The sequence below is a fragment of the Eleutherodactylus coqui genome, chromosome 10, assembly GCF_035609145.1.
Source record: "Eleutherodactylus coqui strain aEleCoq1 chromosome 10, aEleCoq1.hap1, whole genome shotgun sequence".
Classification (NCBI taxonomy): Eukaryota; Metazoa; Chordata; class Amphibia; order Anura; family Eleutherodactylidae; genus Eleutherodactylus; species Eleutherodactylus coqui.
The window spans coordinates 26,425,399-26,438,033 of NC_089846.1; the positions used below are offsets into that span (position 1 = coordinate 26,425,399).

General features: G+C 42.8%; 1 protein-coding gene across 6 annotated transcripts in view; it reads right to left on the reverse strand.

Moving 5' to 3' along the window:
- Positions 1–6,702: 6,702 nt before the first annotated feature.
- ATP2B3 (ATPase plasma membrane Ca2+ transporting 3) overlaps positions 6,703–12,635 on the reverse strand; it is a 232,591-nt gene continuing 226,658 nt past the window's right edge. For 4 of the 6 annotated variants that reach the window (XM_066580669.1, XM_066580670.1, XM_066580667.1 and 1 more), the window contains one exon: positions 6,703–9,862. In XM_066580669.1, coding sequence (XP_066436766.1) covers positions 9,542–9,862 — 321 coding nt within the window. In that variant the 3' untranslated portion in view covers positions 6,703–9,541. The remainder of the gene's footprint in view (positions 9,863–12,635) is intronic. The other 2 variants (XM_066580672.1, XM_066580671.1) reach the window with 1 other exon arrangement.

Genomic DNA, 12,635 nt, shown 5'->3' on the forward strand with positions numbered 1-12,635 from the left:
CAAAAAAAACTAATGCACCAAGAAGGAGTTGTTGGAATCAGATTAAACTTTCTATATGTGAATGTAATGATGATCGATGTAAGTGATTACAATATTAGAGCAAACCTGTTTATTGGGCAAACCTGTACAACTAAGCCTGGATACATGATGAGATACGGTCGGCCATGGAGGCATACAGGTTCTACATGGTATACATCGGCTCATTTGCCCCAGAGATGTTGCAATGGGGCCTCTAGATCCTGTACACTCATAGGCTGCCTAAGCTGGCAACTCAGCTGCTTCCATAAATGCTTGATCGGCGATAAATCTGCCGCTTCGGCAGGCCAAGGAAGTGCGGCAACCTGGCATGGGCATTCCTGGGAAACCCCTGTTGTGTCTGGGTGAGCATTATCCTGCTGAAAAATGCCTATTGGAAGCCCTGCCATGACTGGCAACCTGTGGCCACAGGATTTCCCCCACATATCACTGAGCTGTTAGTGTGCCTTGTATCAATTCTTAGGTTGGCCAACTATTCTATGCAATGGCTCCCCAGATCTTCACACCAGCCATTGGAGCAATGTGTGGCTCCATAGCAAAGGCAGGATTGAAGTGCTCACCACAAGGCCTCCATATTCGAATATGACCGCCATTGACTCCCAACCAGAACCTGGATTTGTCACTAAGGCCGATATGGTTCCAGTCCATAGCAGTCCAGTTTTCTCATTCATGACATCCCTGCAAACAAAAGCGACGATGTTGGGGTGTTAATGGCAGGACACGTAAAGGATTCTGTGACACAAAATTTCCTTCTGCTAAGTGCCTGGAAATGGTTCAGGCAGAGACGGGTGTGTGATGAAGGTGTCAACTGTGTTTGGTCGGTGGACAACAAAACTGTTGGATCTGCTTGTGCTTATTGGTGAATCAAACGATGCTCTCTACTGGTGGTCTGTCTGGCCTGGCCAGAGCCTGTTCATCGTGTCTGCATGCTCTCACATAACCACTGCCCCCAACAGTTTGGTCACAATAGCCGAGATGGCGAACAATCTGCTTCTCCCATTCCAATGATACACCCCCTCTCACAATCTGTCTTTGAGTGCATTAAGTGATCGTTGACTGGTAGACATGCATCTACAACAAGAGGTCCACTACACAAAAGTAGCCTCTGAGAGCCTTTTTATAGGGCACGGGGGGAGAAATTTTATGGCCTCTGATGACCCAGTGTCTAGCCAAGTCATAACTGTAATCACTTACATATCTGCCTGAGACATAACTGCAGGACGCGTTTTGCAGCAATCCGACATTTCTATCTAAAGGCTGGTTTACACGGGCCGTTGATCGTTCAAAGATCAATCAAACGACAGTTTGAGTGACAGCTTTGAGCGATCATTTTGCATAAACTATTAAGTAGCTACTCAGTTACTTAATAGCAATTTAGCATGCAAATGAAGCCTTAGCTGAAAGCAGTTAATAGCCGGAGGGCTCTTATCTGCTTTCGGTTCCTTTGTTCTCCGACAGGAAACAATGCTATCAGCACTCCCCGTGAAGAACTAGCAGTGCACGTAAAGTACACGATGGCCGCACGTTTAGACGCAACGATTATTGCTCAAACAATTGCTTTTATCATCGCTCAGTGTAAATGGGCCTCAAGTGTGTTCTTTCTTTTTCGTCAAGTGTGCCCACCATGATAGAAACATGGAAGCTTGGCAGCAGAAAGAAACCACATGGTACATCCATTCTTACCATATATAATTTGCTTGTTGTTTTTTCTTAGGATGGGTATGTGTTTAACCAAAGTTATTCACTTACTGCTGATTTTCGAATTATATCTGCTGGAAGTTCGTTCCATTCATCTACTACTCTTTCAGTAAGATCATTGTCTCGGACATTGCTTCTGATATTTCCCGCAACTAATTTTTAAATTGTGCCCCCTGTTCATGTGTTTAGTTTGTTACTGAACACGCCCATCCCTGCCCGCATCTATAAAGGTTCATTCATGTCCTCTCTTTTGATGTACATGATTCTGCAGGAAATACACAGGGAGAAAAAGTAACTGAATCCACATTTTAATGACTTCTCCAAGAGTTAATTAGCAAAAAATGTTTCAAGTAAGGAGATGAGATTTATAATGTCATTTTCACAGGTGCTTTACCCATTAAATAATGGCTCACAAAGCCTGGTTAGTGTCAAATTTGTTCCTCTTAAGAAACTTTTGTTAGTGTGAACCATACCTTGATGTAAACAACTTTTTGAAGACGTGTTAAAATTGTGGCCCATCACAAGTTTCCTGCAACCACGTGGATGATCACGGCCTCAAGCAGAAGAGATGTTGCATAATGCAATAAGACAATGACCAAAAGCACACAAATAAATCAACTAAATAACCATTTATGAAGGAAATTTGTATATTGAAATGGTCAAGTCAGAGATCTGTCTTTAGCCCTGTTGACTTGCTGTGACATGACCTGAAGAAGGATGTGCACACAAGGCATCCCAGAAATATTAATGAACAGAAATAGATTTGCAGGAAAAAATGGTCCAAAATTCCTCAGTGTTGTTCAAATCTTACTTACAGCTACAGGAAACATTTGTTGGTGGTGACTGCTGCTAAAGGGGACTTTACAGGCTGTTGAATTCAAGGATGGACTTACTTTCTCTCCCTGCACTGCGGATATTTACTCAATGTGCTTAATAAAAGACATGAACAATACAATGTTTGTATGTTACTAGTTTAGTCCTTGCGACTTCGTATATAACAATCAGACCACGTTTTATTAGTAATAAATGCAAAAATCCTAGTAATTTCAACGGGTTCATTTACTTTTTTGTACAGCGCTATTTTTTAAGCAGTTGTGCATGGTGGAATGTAAAAAAACATGGCTCCTGTCTTCCAAAAAAAAAAATTAGCACCACACATGTCCACAGGTTGTGTATAGTATTATAGCTCAGTGTAATTCACTTCAATGGAGCTCAGCTGCAATACCAGATACAACTAGAGATGAGCAAGTATACTTGCTAAGGCACATTACTCGAGCGAGTAGTGCCTTAGCTGAGTATCTCCCCGCTCGTCTCTAAAGATTCGGGGGCCGGCGGGGGAGAGCGGGGAGGAACGGAGGGGAGATCTCTCTCTCCCTCTCTCCCCCCGCTCCCCGCCGCAACTCACCTGTCACCCGCGCCGGCCCCCGAATCTTTAGAGACGAGCAGGGAGATACTCGGCTAAGGCACTACTCACTCGAGTAATGTACCTTAGCGAATATACTCGCTCATCTCTAGTTACAACCTAAGCATGGTTCTCTTTCTAGAAGAAAGCAGTCATGGTTTTCTCCTCCTTTACAACCTCTTAAGTAGTTTTTCATAGTGCTATAAGAGTACGGTCTCATTCACATAGGCGAACTGTTAATGCGTATTATGCATACGTATTCCCTGTGTGTAACTCGCCGTGAATAGAGGCAATGAAAGTCAACAGGCTTTCATTCTTCCATGCACACCTGTGTGTGGGCACTGCATATCGATACGCAGGAGACATAAATCCCAGCATGCTCTATTTCTTGAATGGGCGGCGTATGAAACGCTGTCCATACTTATGCATTGCATATGGGCAGCAGTACGATTCGCATCCCCGCTCTGAACAGAGCGAGGATTCTGTTAAAAGAAAGTCACACTGCACATGTCCGTGACGTCAGAATCCCGGGCATGTGGGGTCTGTGCTGGCAGAGCATATGGGCTGTAATACGTACCACACTGCGGGAGACTCACAGCGTGGAACGCATACGCCCATGTGAGCGAGCCCTAAAGGAGGGATGAGGAAAGTTTGTAGAGGGCGCTGAATTTGTAAGAAGTTCACCGCTGTATTCTGCTTTATTTTGCAGACAGCCATTTCAAGCCATACATGCCTTAAAGGGGGTAATCCCATCTCGGCTTTTCATAGCTGAGATGGGAAACCATTACTATATTTACCAGCCGTTAACCACAAAAACAGCTGAGTGCTTCAGCCACGTAACTCTTAATAAGATCTACACAAACAGTGCTGGGGTGCAGCGCTCAGCTGTGTCCGATAGGTAGTCGGAAACAGAGCGCTGAGTTTTCCTATCTTAGTAACACAGTATGTAGGGCTGAAAAAAGACATAGGCCGCCTGCAGACGGGCGGAAATTCCGCGGCGGGATTTCCCACGGAATTTCCGCCCCTGGAAGCTGCCATAGGATTGCGTTAACAAACGCAATCCTATGCAGACGGCCGCGATTTGGCCGCGCGAAATCTCGTGCGGCAGACAAATCGCGGCATGCTCTGTGAGCCCCGCACAGAAACGTCACTCACCGGCCGCCGGCCCCGCTCTGCGTATGAGCCGGCTGCCCAGCAGCCGGCACATGAAAGAGCCGGGGCCGCGGGAGAGGTGAGTGCCCGCGCTGCTCTCTGCAGACGCTTGGGTAGGGTCCCGCTGTGAGGATTCTCACAGCCAGATCCAACCCGGCCGTCTGTAGGCGGCCTTATGTCCATCCAGTTCAGCCTATTACCCCCCAATGTTGATTCAGAGGGAGGCAAAAAAAAAACCCAATGAGGCAAAAGCCAATTTTCCACAATCTGGCAATCTGAATATTCCCTGGATCACCGATCCTTTCTGAAGTTATTAATGATTATAACATGTAATATTGTATTGCTCAAGACGTCCAGTCCCTCTTGTACTCTTAGGCCTTAGTCAGACGGGCGTTTTTAGCCGCGATTTGCGCATGCGTCCGGCGATTTTATAAAACCATTGCTTTGCAATGGTATCGGACACATGAGCGCTTTTTATGCGCTCGTCCGATAAATTATAGAACAAAAAATCGCAGATTGCACCTATCTGCGATCTGCGATTCCTGTTCTCTTCTCTATATGCGCTCAATGGGGCCGGCGGCAGCAGCGCCGACCCCATTGAGAACATATAGAAGACAAATCATTCTTCTCTGCCACAGCTGTAACAGCTGTGGCAGAGAAGAACGATGTTTGCCCATTGAATTCAATGGAGCGGCAATACAGCCGCTCCATTGAAAGCAATGGGCTGCCGGCGTGCGCGGGGTGAATTGTCGGGAAGGGGTTAAATATATAAGCCCTTCCCTGCAATTCATCCTAAAATGTGTTAAAATAAAAAAAAATTGTATACTCATCTTTCCGCTGCAGCCGGAGTCCAGCCGCGGCCGCTGTCAGTTCTCCTGAACTGCTTCTCGGCACTATTCAGCCGGCGAGGCTTTAAAATCCCCGCCTGCTGAATGATCTGCCTCTGATTGGTCACAGCCCTGACCAATCAGAGGCCGGTTTCACTCACACACCCATTCATGAATTCATGAATGGGTGAGTGACTGCTGCCTCTCAGCGCTGAGCCAATCAGGGGCAGGTCTGACTCACATCCATTCATGAATTCATGAATGGGTGTGAGTGAGGCATGCCTCTGATTGGCTCAGCGCTGAGCCAATCAGGGGGCAGGTCTGACTCACACCCCCTTCACACCCACTGTAGGACGGCCGCATGGAGCTCCGGCTGCTGGGAGAAGGTGAGTATACAATTTTTTTTTATTTTAACACATTTTAGGATGAATTGCAGGGAAGGGCTTATATATTTAAGCCCTTACCGACAATTCATCCCGGGCTCGCCCGCAGCGCATTGCTTTAAATGGAGGCGGCTCTATTGCCGTCTCCATTGAATGCAATGCGCTGGACAGCTCCGGCCTGTTTCTAATGAAATGCGGCTAGGAGCAGATTTTCGGGCAATTTGCGGGCGACTTGCGCGCACCGGTCACGCGATTTGCGGATGCGCATCCGTCATGCGATCCGCAAATCGCGCGAAAAAACGCCCGTCTGACTAAGGCCTTAGTGAGTTCCCCATCACCAGTCCTCAGGCAGACCGTTCCATAGCCTCACTGCTCTTACAGTAAAGAACAACTTTCTATGTTGGTGTAGAAACCTTCTTTCCTCTAGACACAGCAGGCGCCCCCTTGTCACAGTCCTGGGTATAAATAGATGGGAGAGATCTCTGTATTGTCCCCTGATATATTATACATAGTTATTAGGTCGCCCCTCAGACGTCTTTTTTTACTAAACTAAATAATCCCAACTTTGATAACCTCTCTGGGTCTTGTAGTCCACCCATTCCATTTCTTACTTTAGTTGTCCACCTTTGTACCCGCTCAAGCTCTGATATGTCCTTCTTGAGTATCGGTACCCCAAAACTGTCCACAATATTCCATGTGTGCTCTGACCAGTGACTTGTAAAGAGGAAGACCAATGTTCTCCCCATGAAAAGCTGTGATAGGAACGCCCCTATAAGGTGTCGCCTAATTGATAGGTGGAATCTAATGCACCAGACAATCTGCACCTACAGGCTGCTGAGATGTTAACCCTTTCCAATCCACTGTCTTAAGACATTATGATTTAAGGCTGTTCAGCTCCGATGTTGAAAGACGTCCATCGGGGTTCTCTTCCTGTATATTGCCAGCCTCTCTGCCGTCGCAGCCTATCCAACGTGTCACCTCATGCAATACTGGCTTTAGCCAGCAGATAGCGCCATTGTATAACGGCAGAAAAAGAGTAAGCCCCCTAGGAAAACCAAAAATTGGATTGGAAAGGCTTAAAGAGTACTTGTTGATGTTCATCCCCACAAAACCCGTCATCTAATATGTATATAATGGTTGCATTGAATAAAACACACGTTATCAAAACTGAGCTTGTAGAATAGTTTCATATTTTTTTATACAGACAAAGTTTTTGCCTATTTAAATTTGAAATTCCAATACAGACTTGTATATACTATACAGGGTGTTGTTCTTTCATATATAACTTTTTGTTTTATAACAGGCAGGTAAAATTTTAACATTGTGTAGCAATTTAAACAAAATCAGCCATTCAATACAGTATTATGCTTCAGGGAGGCCTCCCAATATGAGTTTTTAAGCTCCACCCTGAAAAATGTACAAGCAATTTCTCTTTATAAAAAAAAAAGGAAAAAAAAGGAAAAATAAAGGAAAAAAAATAAAAATAAGACGGCATGGACATATTGCACTGCTCCCAACCCCCACCTACCTCCCCTTCCCATAAAATAATAAGCAAAGCACGCTTACATTTGGCAGATTTATACAGCAGTAGTGGCTTTTTGTTATAATATTTTTTTTTGTATTTTTTTCTCCTTTTTTTGGTTTTTAAATATATAATTCTTTGTATCATTTGTTCTATCAATATATCTACAATATATAATGAAAAGAAGCCTGCAAATGAACAGTAATATTACACATTGTATCATTTTCAAATTAAACACCACTTTCTTTTTAGATTTTTTGTTTTTTAAATATCGTTACACTCATATGCTGAAAGAAACAAAGTTGCATCTTTTTACTTTTTGTTTTTGATTTTTTTTTTCTCTTTTTTTTTTTCTCGTTTTGTTTTAAATTACGGTTAATATATATATTTTTTTTAAAGCAGCTACTTCGTTGCGGTCTTTCAACATAAAGAAATGGCTTAAACCATCTAGAGCTGGTAGTTCTGAGTGTCACCATGGGTATTACACAGATGTGACAAGGAAAGAAAATTCTAAAATGACCCTGTCGTGATTTATTTTTTTAAATGTTTTTTTTTCATGTTTTGACTGTATTCTATCTTGCTCCGACAAGACTACAGAAACAGACTTTTATTCACCTTGCGAGATCCGGCAACTGTGACCTAAATGCCTTGTTCTTGTGCAATACCCGTGGAGCGTGGTAAAAAGAAAGCAGGCATTGTAAATTCAAAATGCAGGAATTCCCATGGCTTATATTTAATGAAAAAAAGTAATTTTTTAAATATTTTCTTTCTATATAGTTCTAGGCGGCATCCAAAAAACACAGGGGCCGGAGGAGTCGCCTTATTTTGGCTAGCTTGCAAGTAGAACAAGTTCTTTGTCATTGTTTCACAGTCCACTGTTTTTGACTGTGAGTCCATTGGGTGCTAGTAAACACAGTACAGTATACAAGGCAGGCCAATATTCTCCTTAGTTTTTCCAGTCGGTATACAAATGGACGTTATACTTTCTTCTATATCGTCAGCATTTTTCACCTTCATGATAATTTTTATTGTTTTGAGGAATTTTTTTGAAATTATTATTTTCCAAAAAGTTTCAATTTTAACAAAAATACACAAAAATTGCAACTTTGTAGTGCATAGAAGTGTCTCCTAGGTTGGCAATCTGGTATTTTTGTATTGTACGTCTATCGTAATAGATGTACTCTATTAGAAAATCATTGCTCGTGCGGAAAATTAGGACTCAAGATGATGTGAAGGGGGGGGGGGGGGGTAAGCATTCTCAATGCAAAAAAGGTCAAGGGAAAATTTTCATATTATTTTTTGTTTCTAAAATAGAGCAGCAGAGATGTTAGATTACATGCAGTATACCTGTATAATATACTCAGTACTTTCTGATATTCACTCTACTATTCAGTATGGTTTAATTTCAGCTAGTTCATGCCATTTAAAAATTAGTATATAAAAAAAACATCCTTTTCTGCTAAATTTTTGGCAGATTTCAATGATATTTTTGAAAATTTTTAAGATTATTTTTGGAGATTTAAAGTATTACTTTCTAAGATGGTATCTCTCTGCCATTTATATTGTGTATTGTGCAGGATGTAACATTAGGCTATATTTTTTTCCCTTTTGGGTAAAGCTTTGCACTTTGCAATCTCATTGGCCAGCAGCTCAAAATTTGTTTTTGGATGAGTTATCCACTTTGGACAATGACCCCTATTTATAAACTATAGCTGGTGGGAGAACCCAGCAACAGGTGTTTTTTCCTCTGCATTGGCACCGCGGGAGAAATTAGGTATTACGCAGTTCCTTTTGTAATAGTTGGGCTGTTTATAGAATGCAGGAACATGCCAGGTTCTCCAAAGCGTGAGACACTCATTGTATCCGTTCTCCTTCCTGGCCAATGGATGAGGTTCCTGAAGGGGGACCCCTGTCTATTAAATAAGGATTCCATAATAGAGCACTAGTAAGAATAATGGACAATATGAATGCAAAATGGCCTTCTGTTATCAGAAATTAATGGTTGAATGATTGCTATATCATATATACGGTATAGAGAGTTGAGCTTTCCCCAAAAGCTCTTATTTCCTAATTCAATTGTGGAAACCTGCCACACACCATATTTACACATCACTGACCGGGCCAGCAAAGAGATTGTTTATTATTCATGGCCATTTTTAACAGGAAGGTCAAGAAGACATTAATTCTAAATGGTGGAAAAACCAATGGAGTGATGGCTTCATTTTCTTTGAAGGCTTTTTTTCAGGACTGGAGGTGTTGATTTTGGCTGCCGATTACTTTGGATTCTTTTCCGAAAGCCCCCAAGGACCATTTTATCTTTTTTCTTTCTCGCATGTAAGAATGGAAACAATTACAAGGGCTAGTAATACATTTTGGTCTTCGTTAACCTTGGTCTTGTGGTTTATTCTATTTTTCAGCCGTTTCAGCTGTAAATGTTGACTGTGCCGACACACCGGCAGAGGCAAAAAGTTCTATTATCTTGTCATTCTCATGGTTTTCTGAAGACTAGTTTGGTATTCTGTTAGAGAGAAGTCTCCACACTGTGCAAAGGACTTTCGGGATTGGAAGAGGCAGCCGACTTGCTAGTGTCTGTGGTTAAATAGATGCCACTATCAATGGCATTGTTGTTCTTGTTGGGAGATGGGGGTGGAATGGACCACAGCACCCTGCCAGGTGGCTCCTCACTATCTTCCACATCGGTATCATCAATAAGGGGAATGTTATGGATATAATCGTTGATAAGAAATTCAGGGGTAGTCATGAAATTATGAATGGAGGTCTTGGAGTCAGGTTTCTCTAGGCCTTCATAGAGGGAACTACGGAATGCTTTCACCACCCGGATCTAAAAGGATTGGGTTAGGTGGATGCAAAGAGAGAAAACCCAATGATAAAATTGGAAGGATGAGAAGAAAGTAAATGGAAGGGGAAATAAAGTAAAGGGAAAGTAAAGAGAAAAAAAAGAGAAAAGGTATTACAAAATATTAAATTTTAGAAGGCAACATTTTAAAAAATCTCAGTCCACATTAATTCTCTATAAATATATATCCATAATGACAAAAAAATCTTGAAATATACTTATATATCTTAAGAAGTACTAACATTCATTGGGATTTCACATTAAGGGACTATGCTTAGATCCTCATTGTGAAATGCCATTTGATACTATGGTGAAGGTGCTGGCTGGTAGGGATCTTGGCGGTGGCACCTCCACTGATAATCAAAAAGATAAGTTGTCCATATAAAGTTCTGGAAAATCTAATTTTTCATTACAGCATACTCTAACACATATTGTGCTAATAATGAAAATACAATTTTTTTTTACACTTTTTATTATTTTAACTAATATTTTATAATGAATTTAAGCATCATAGCCAGAGATGAGTGAGCCTACTCGGTAAGGCAGTTACCAGAGCGAGCAACTTCTCGAGTAACTGCTTAGTTACCCGAGCAGGCTCGGGTTGGCTGCGGGGGTAAGCGTGGAGGAGCAGGTGGAAGAGAGAAAGAGATCTCACTCTTCCTTCCGCTCCGCTCCCCCCTGCCCCCCGCAGCCCACCCGAGCCTGCTCGGATAACTAAGCAGTTACTTGAGAAGAGCGATCCTCGCTCGAGTAACTGCCTTACCGAGTAGGCTCACTCATCTCTAATCATAGCACATTACTGTGGACTGACATTCTACAGAAAATCACATTTGGACTGAATGTTTGTAATAAAGATGTCTATGACAAGTATGTATGAAAAAATAGAATATAAATACACTGACATGTAATAAATTAAAAAAAAGAACGTGGGATAAACGACTCATGTCAGACAAGACAAACAGACCACGTACAGTAACGCTTTACTACTAGACTACTTATTAGAACATACATTCACTAAGTGACACCTGACAGATGCATATGCAATGGAATGGAATCCTTAAATGCAAACTAAAAGCGCAAAAAATAAATTTAAATGCCTTGTATACATCGTACGAAGAATTGCAAGCGGTATCCATTGCTTTGTAATTTTTTTTTTTGCATATGTTATACAATGCTTTAAAAAAATTAAGGGGTGAGGGTTTAATTATGAACTGTAATTTCCTTAAGGCCTTAGTCAGACGGGCGTTTTTTGCCGCGATTTGCGGATCGCATGACGGATGCGCATCCGCAAATCGCGTGACCGGTGCGCGCAAGTCGCCCGCAAATCGCCCGAAAATCTGCTCCTAGCCGCGTTTCATTAGAAACGGGCCGGAGCTGTCCAGCACATTGCATTCAATGGAGACGGCAATACAGCCGTCTCCATTGAAAGCAATGCGCTGCGGGCGAGCCCGGGATGAATTGTCGGTAAGGGCTTAAATATATAAGCCCTTACCTGCAATCCATCCTAAAATGTGTTAAAATAAAAAAAAATTGCATTCTCACCTTCTGCCTGCAGCTCCGGGCAGCCGTCCTGCAGTGGGTGTGAAGGGGGTGTGAGTCAGACCTGCCCCCTGATTGGCTCAGCGCTGAGCCAATCAGAGGCATGCCTCACTCACACCCATTCATGAATTCATGAATGGATGTGAGTCAGACCTGCCCCTGATTGGCTCAGCGCTGAGAGGCAGCAGTCACTCACCCATTCATGAATTCATGAATGGGTGTGTGAGTGAAACCGGCCTCTGATTGGTCAGGCTGTGACCAATCAGAGCAGATCATTCAGCAGGCGGGGATTTTAAAGCCCCGCCGGCTGAATAGTGCCGAGAAGCAGTTCAGGAGAACTGACAGCGGCCGCGGCTGGACTCCGGCTGCAGCGGAAAGGTGAGTATACAATTTTTTTTTATTTTAACACATTTTAGCATGAATTGCAGGGAAGGGTTTATATATTTAACCCCTTCCCGACAATTAACCCCGCGCACGCCGGCAGCCCATTGCTTTCAATGGAGCGGCTGTATTGCCGCTCCATTGAATTCAATGGGCAAACATCGTTCTTCTCTGCCACAGCTGTTACAGCTGTGGCAGAGAAGAATGATCTGTCTTCTATATGTTCTCAATGGGGTCGGCGCTGCTGCCGCCGGCCCCATTGAGCGCATATACAGCAGCGAACAGGAATCGCAGATCGCAGATAGGTGCGATCTGCGATTTTTTGTTCTATAATTTTTCGAAAGAGCGCATAAAAAGCGCTCATGTGTCCGATACCATTGCGAAGCAATGGTTTTAAAAAATCGCTGGACGCATGCGCATGCGCAAATCGCGGCAAAAAACGCCCGTCTGACTAAGCCCTAAATCTACAACAATTACAACTCTATCTATGGAGCGGTCTGCTCATTTGATCCTGTGGATCTGTTTAGTTGAATTAGTATATTTTCGATTCCTGACTCTTTCTACTTACGTAATGTATCACACGCTTGGCAAAGCCATGTGCATGTAACCCTTATGGAGGCAAACAGAGTCCTTGAAGCTCCAGACAATGGAACCGTAGCACTCAGTAGATTGCTTCCCTACAGTGCCACACTGTGGAGAATACATCCATAATGTAGCCTCCATTAGAACATGACTTTAGCTGAATTTGGATGATTGTTATCTAAAGTATCTAATCTAAAGAATAAGAGAAGTGCTTTTAAGGAGCCGACTTTTCTCCTTTCTTATTGCTATTTAAGCC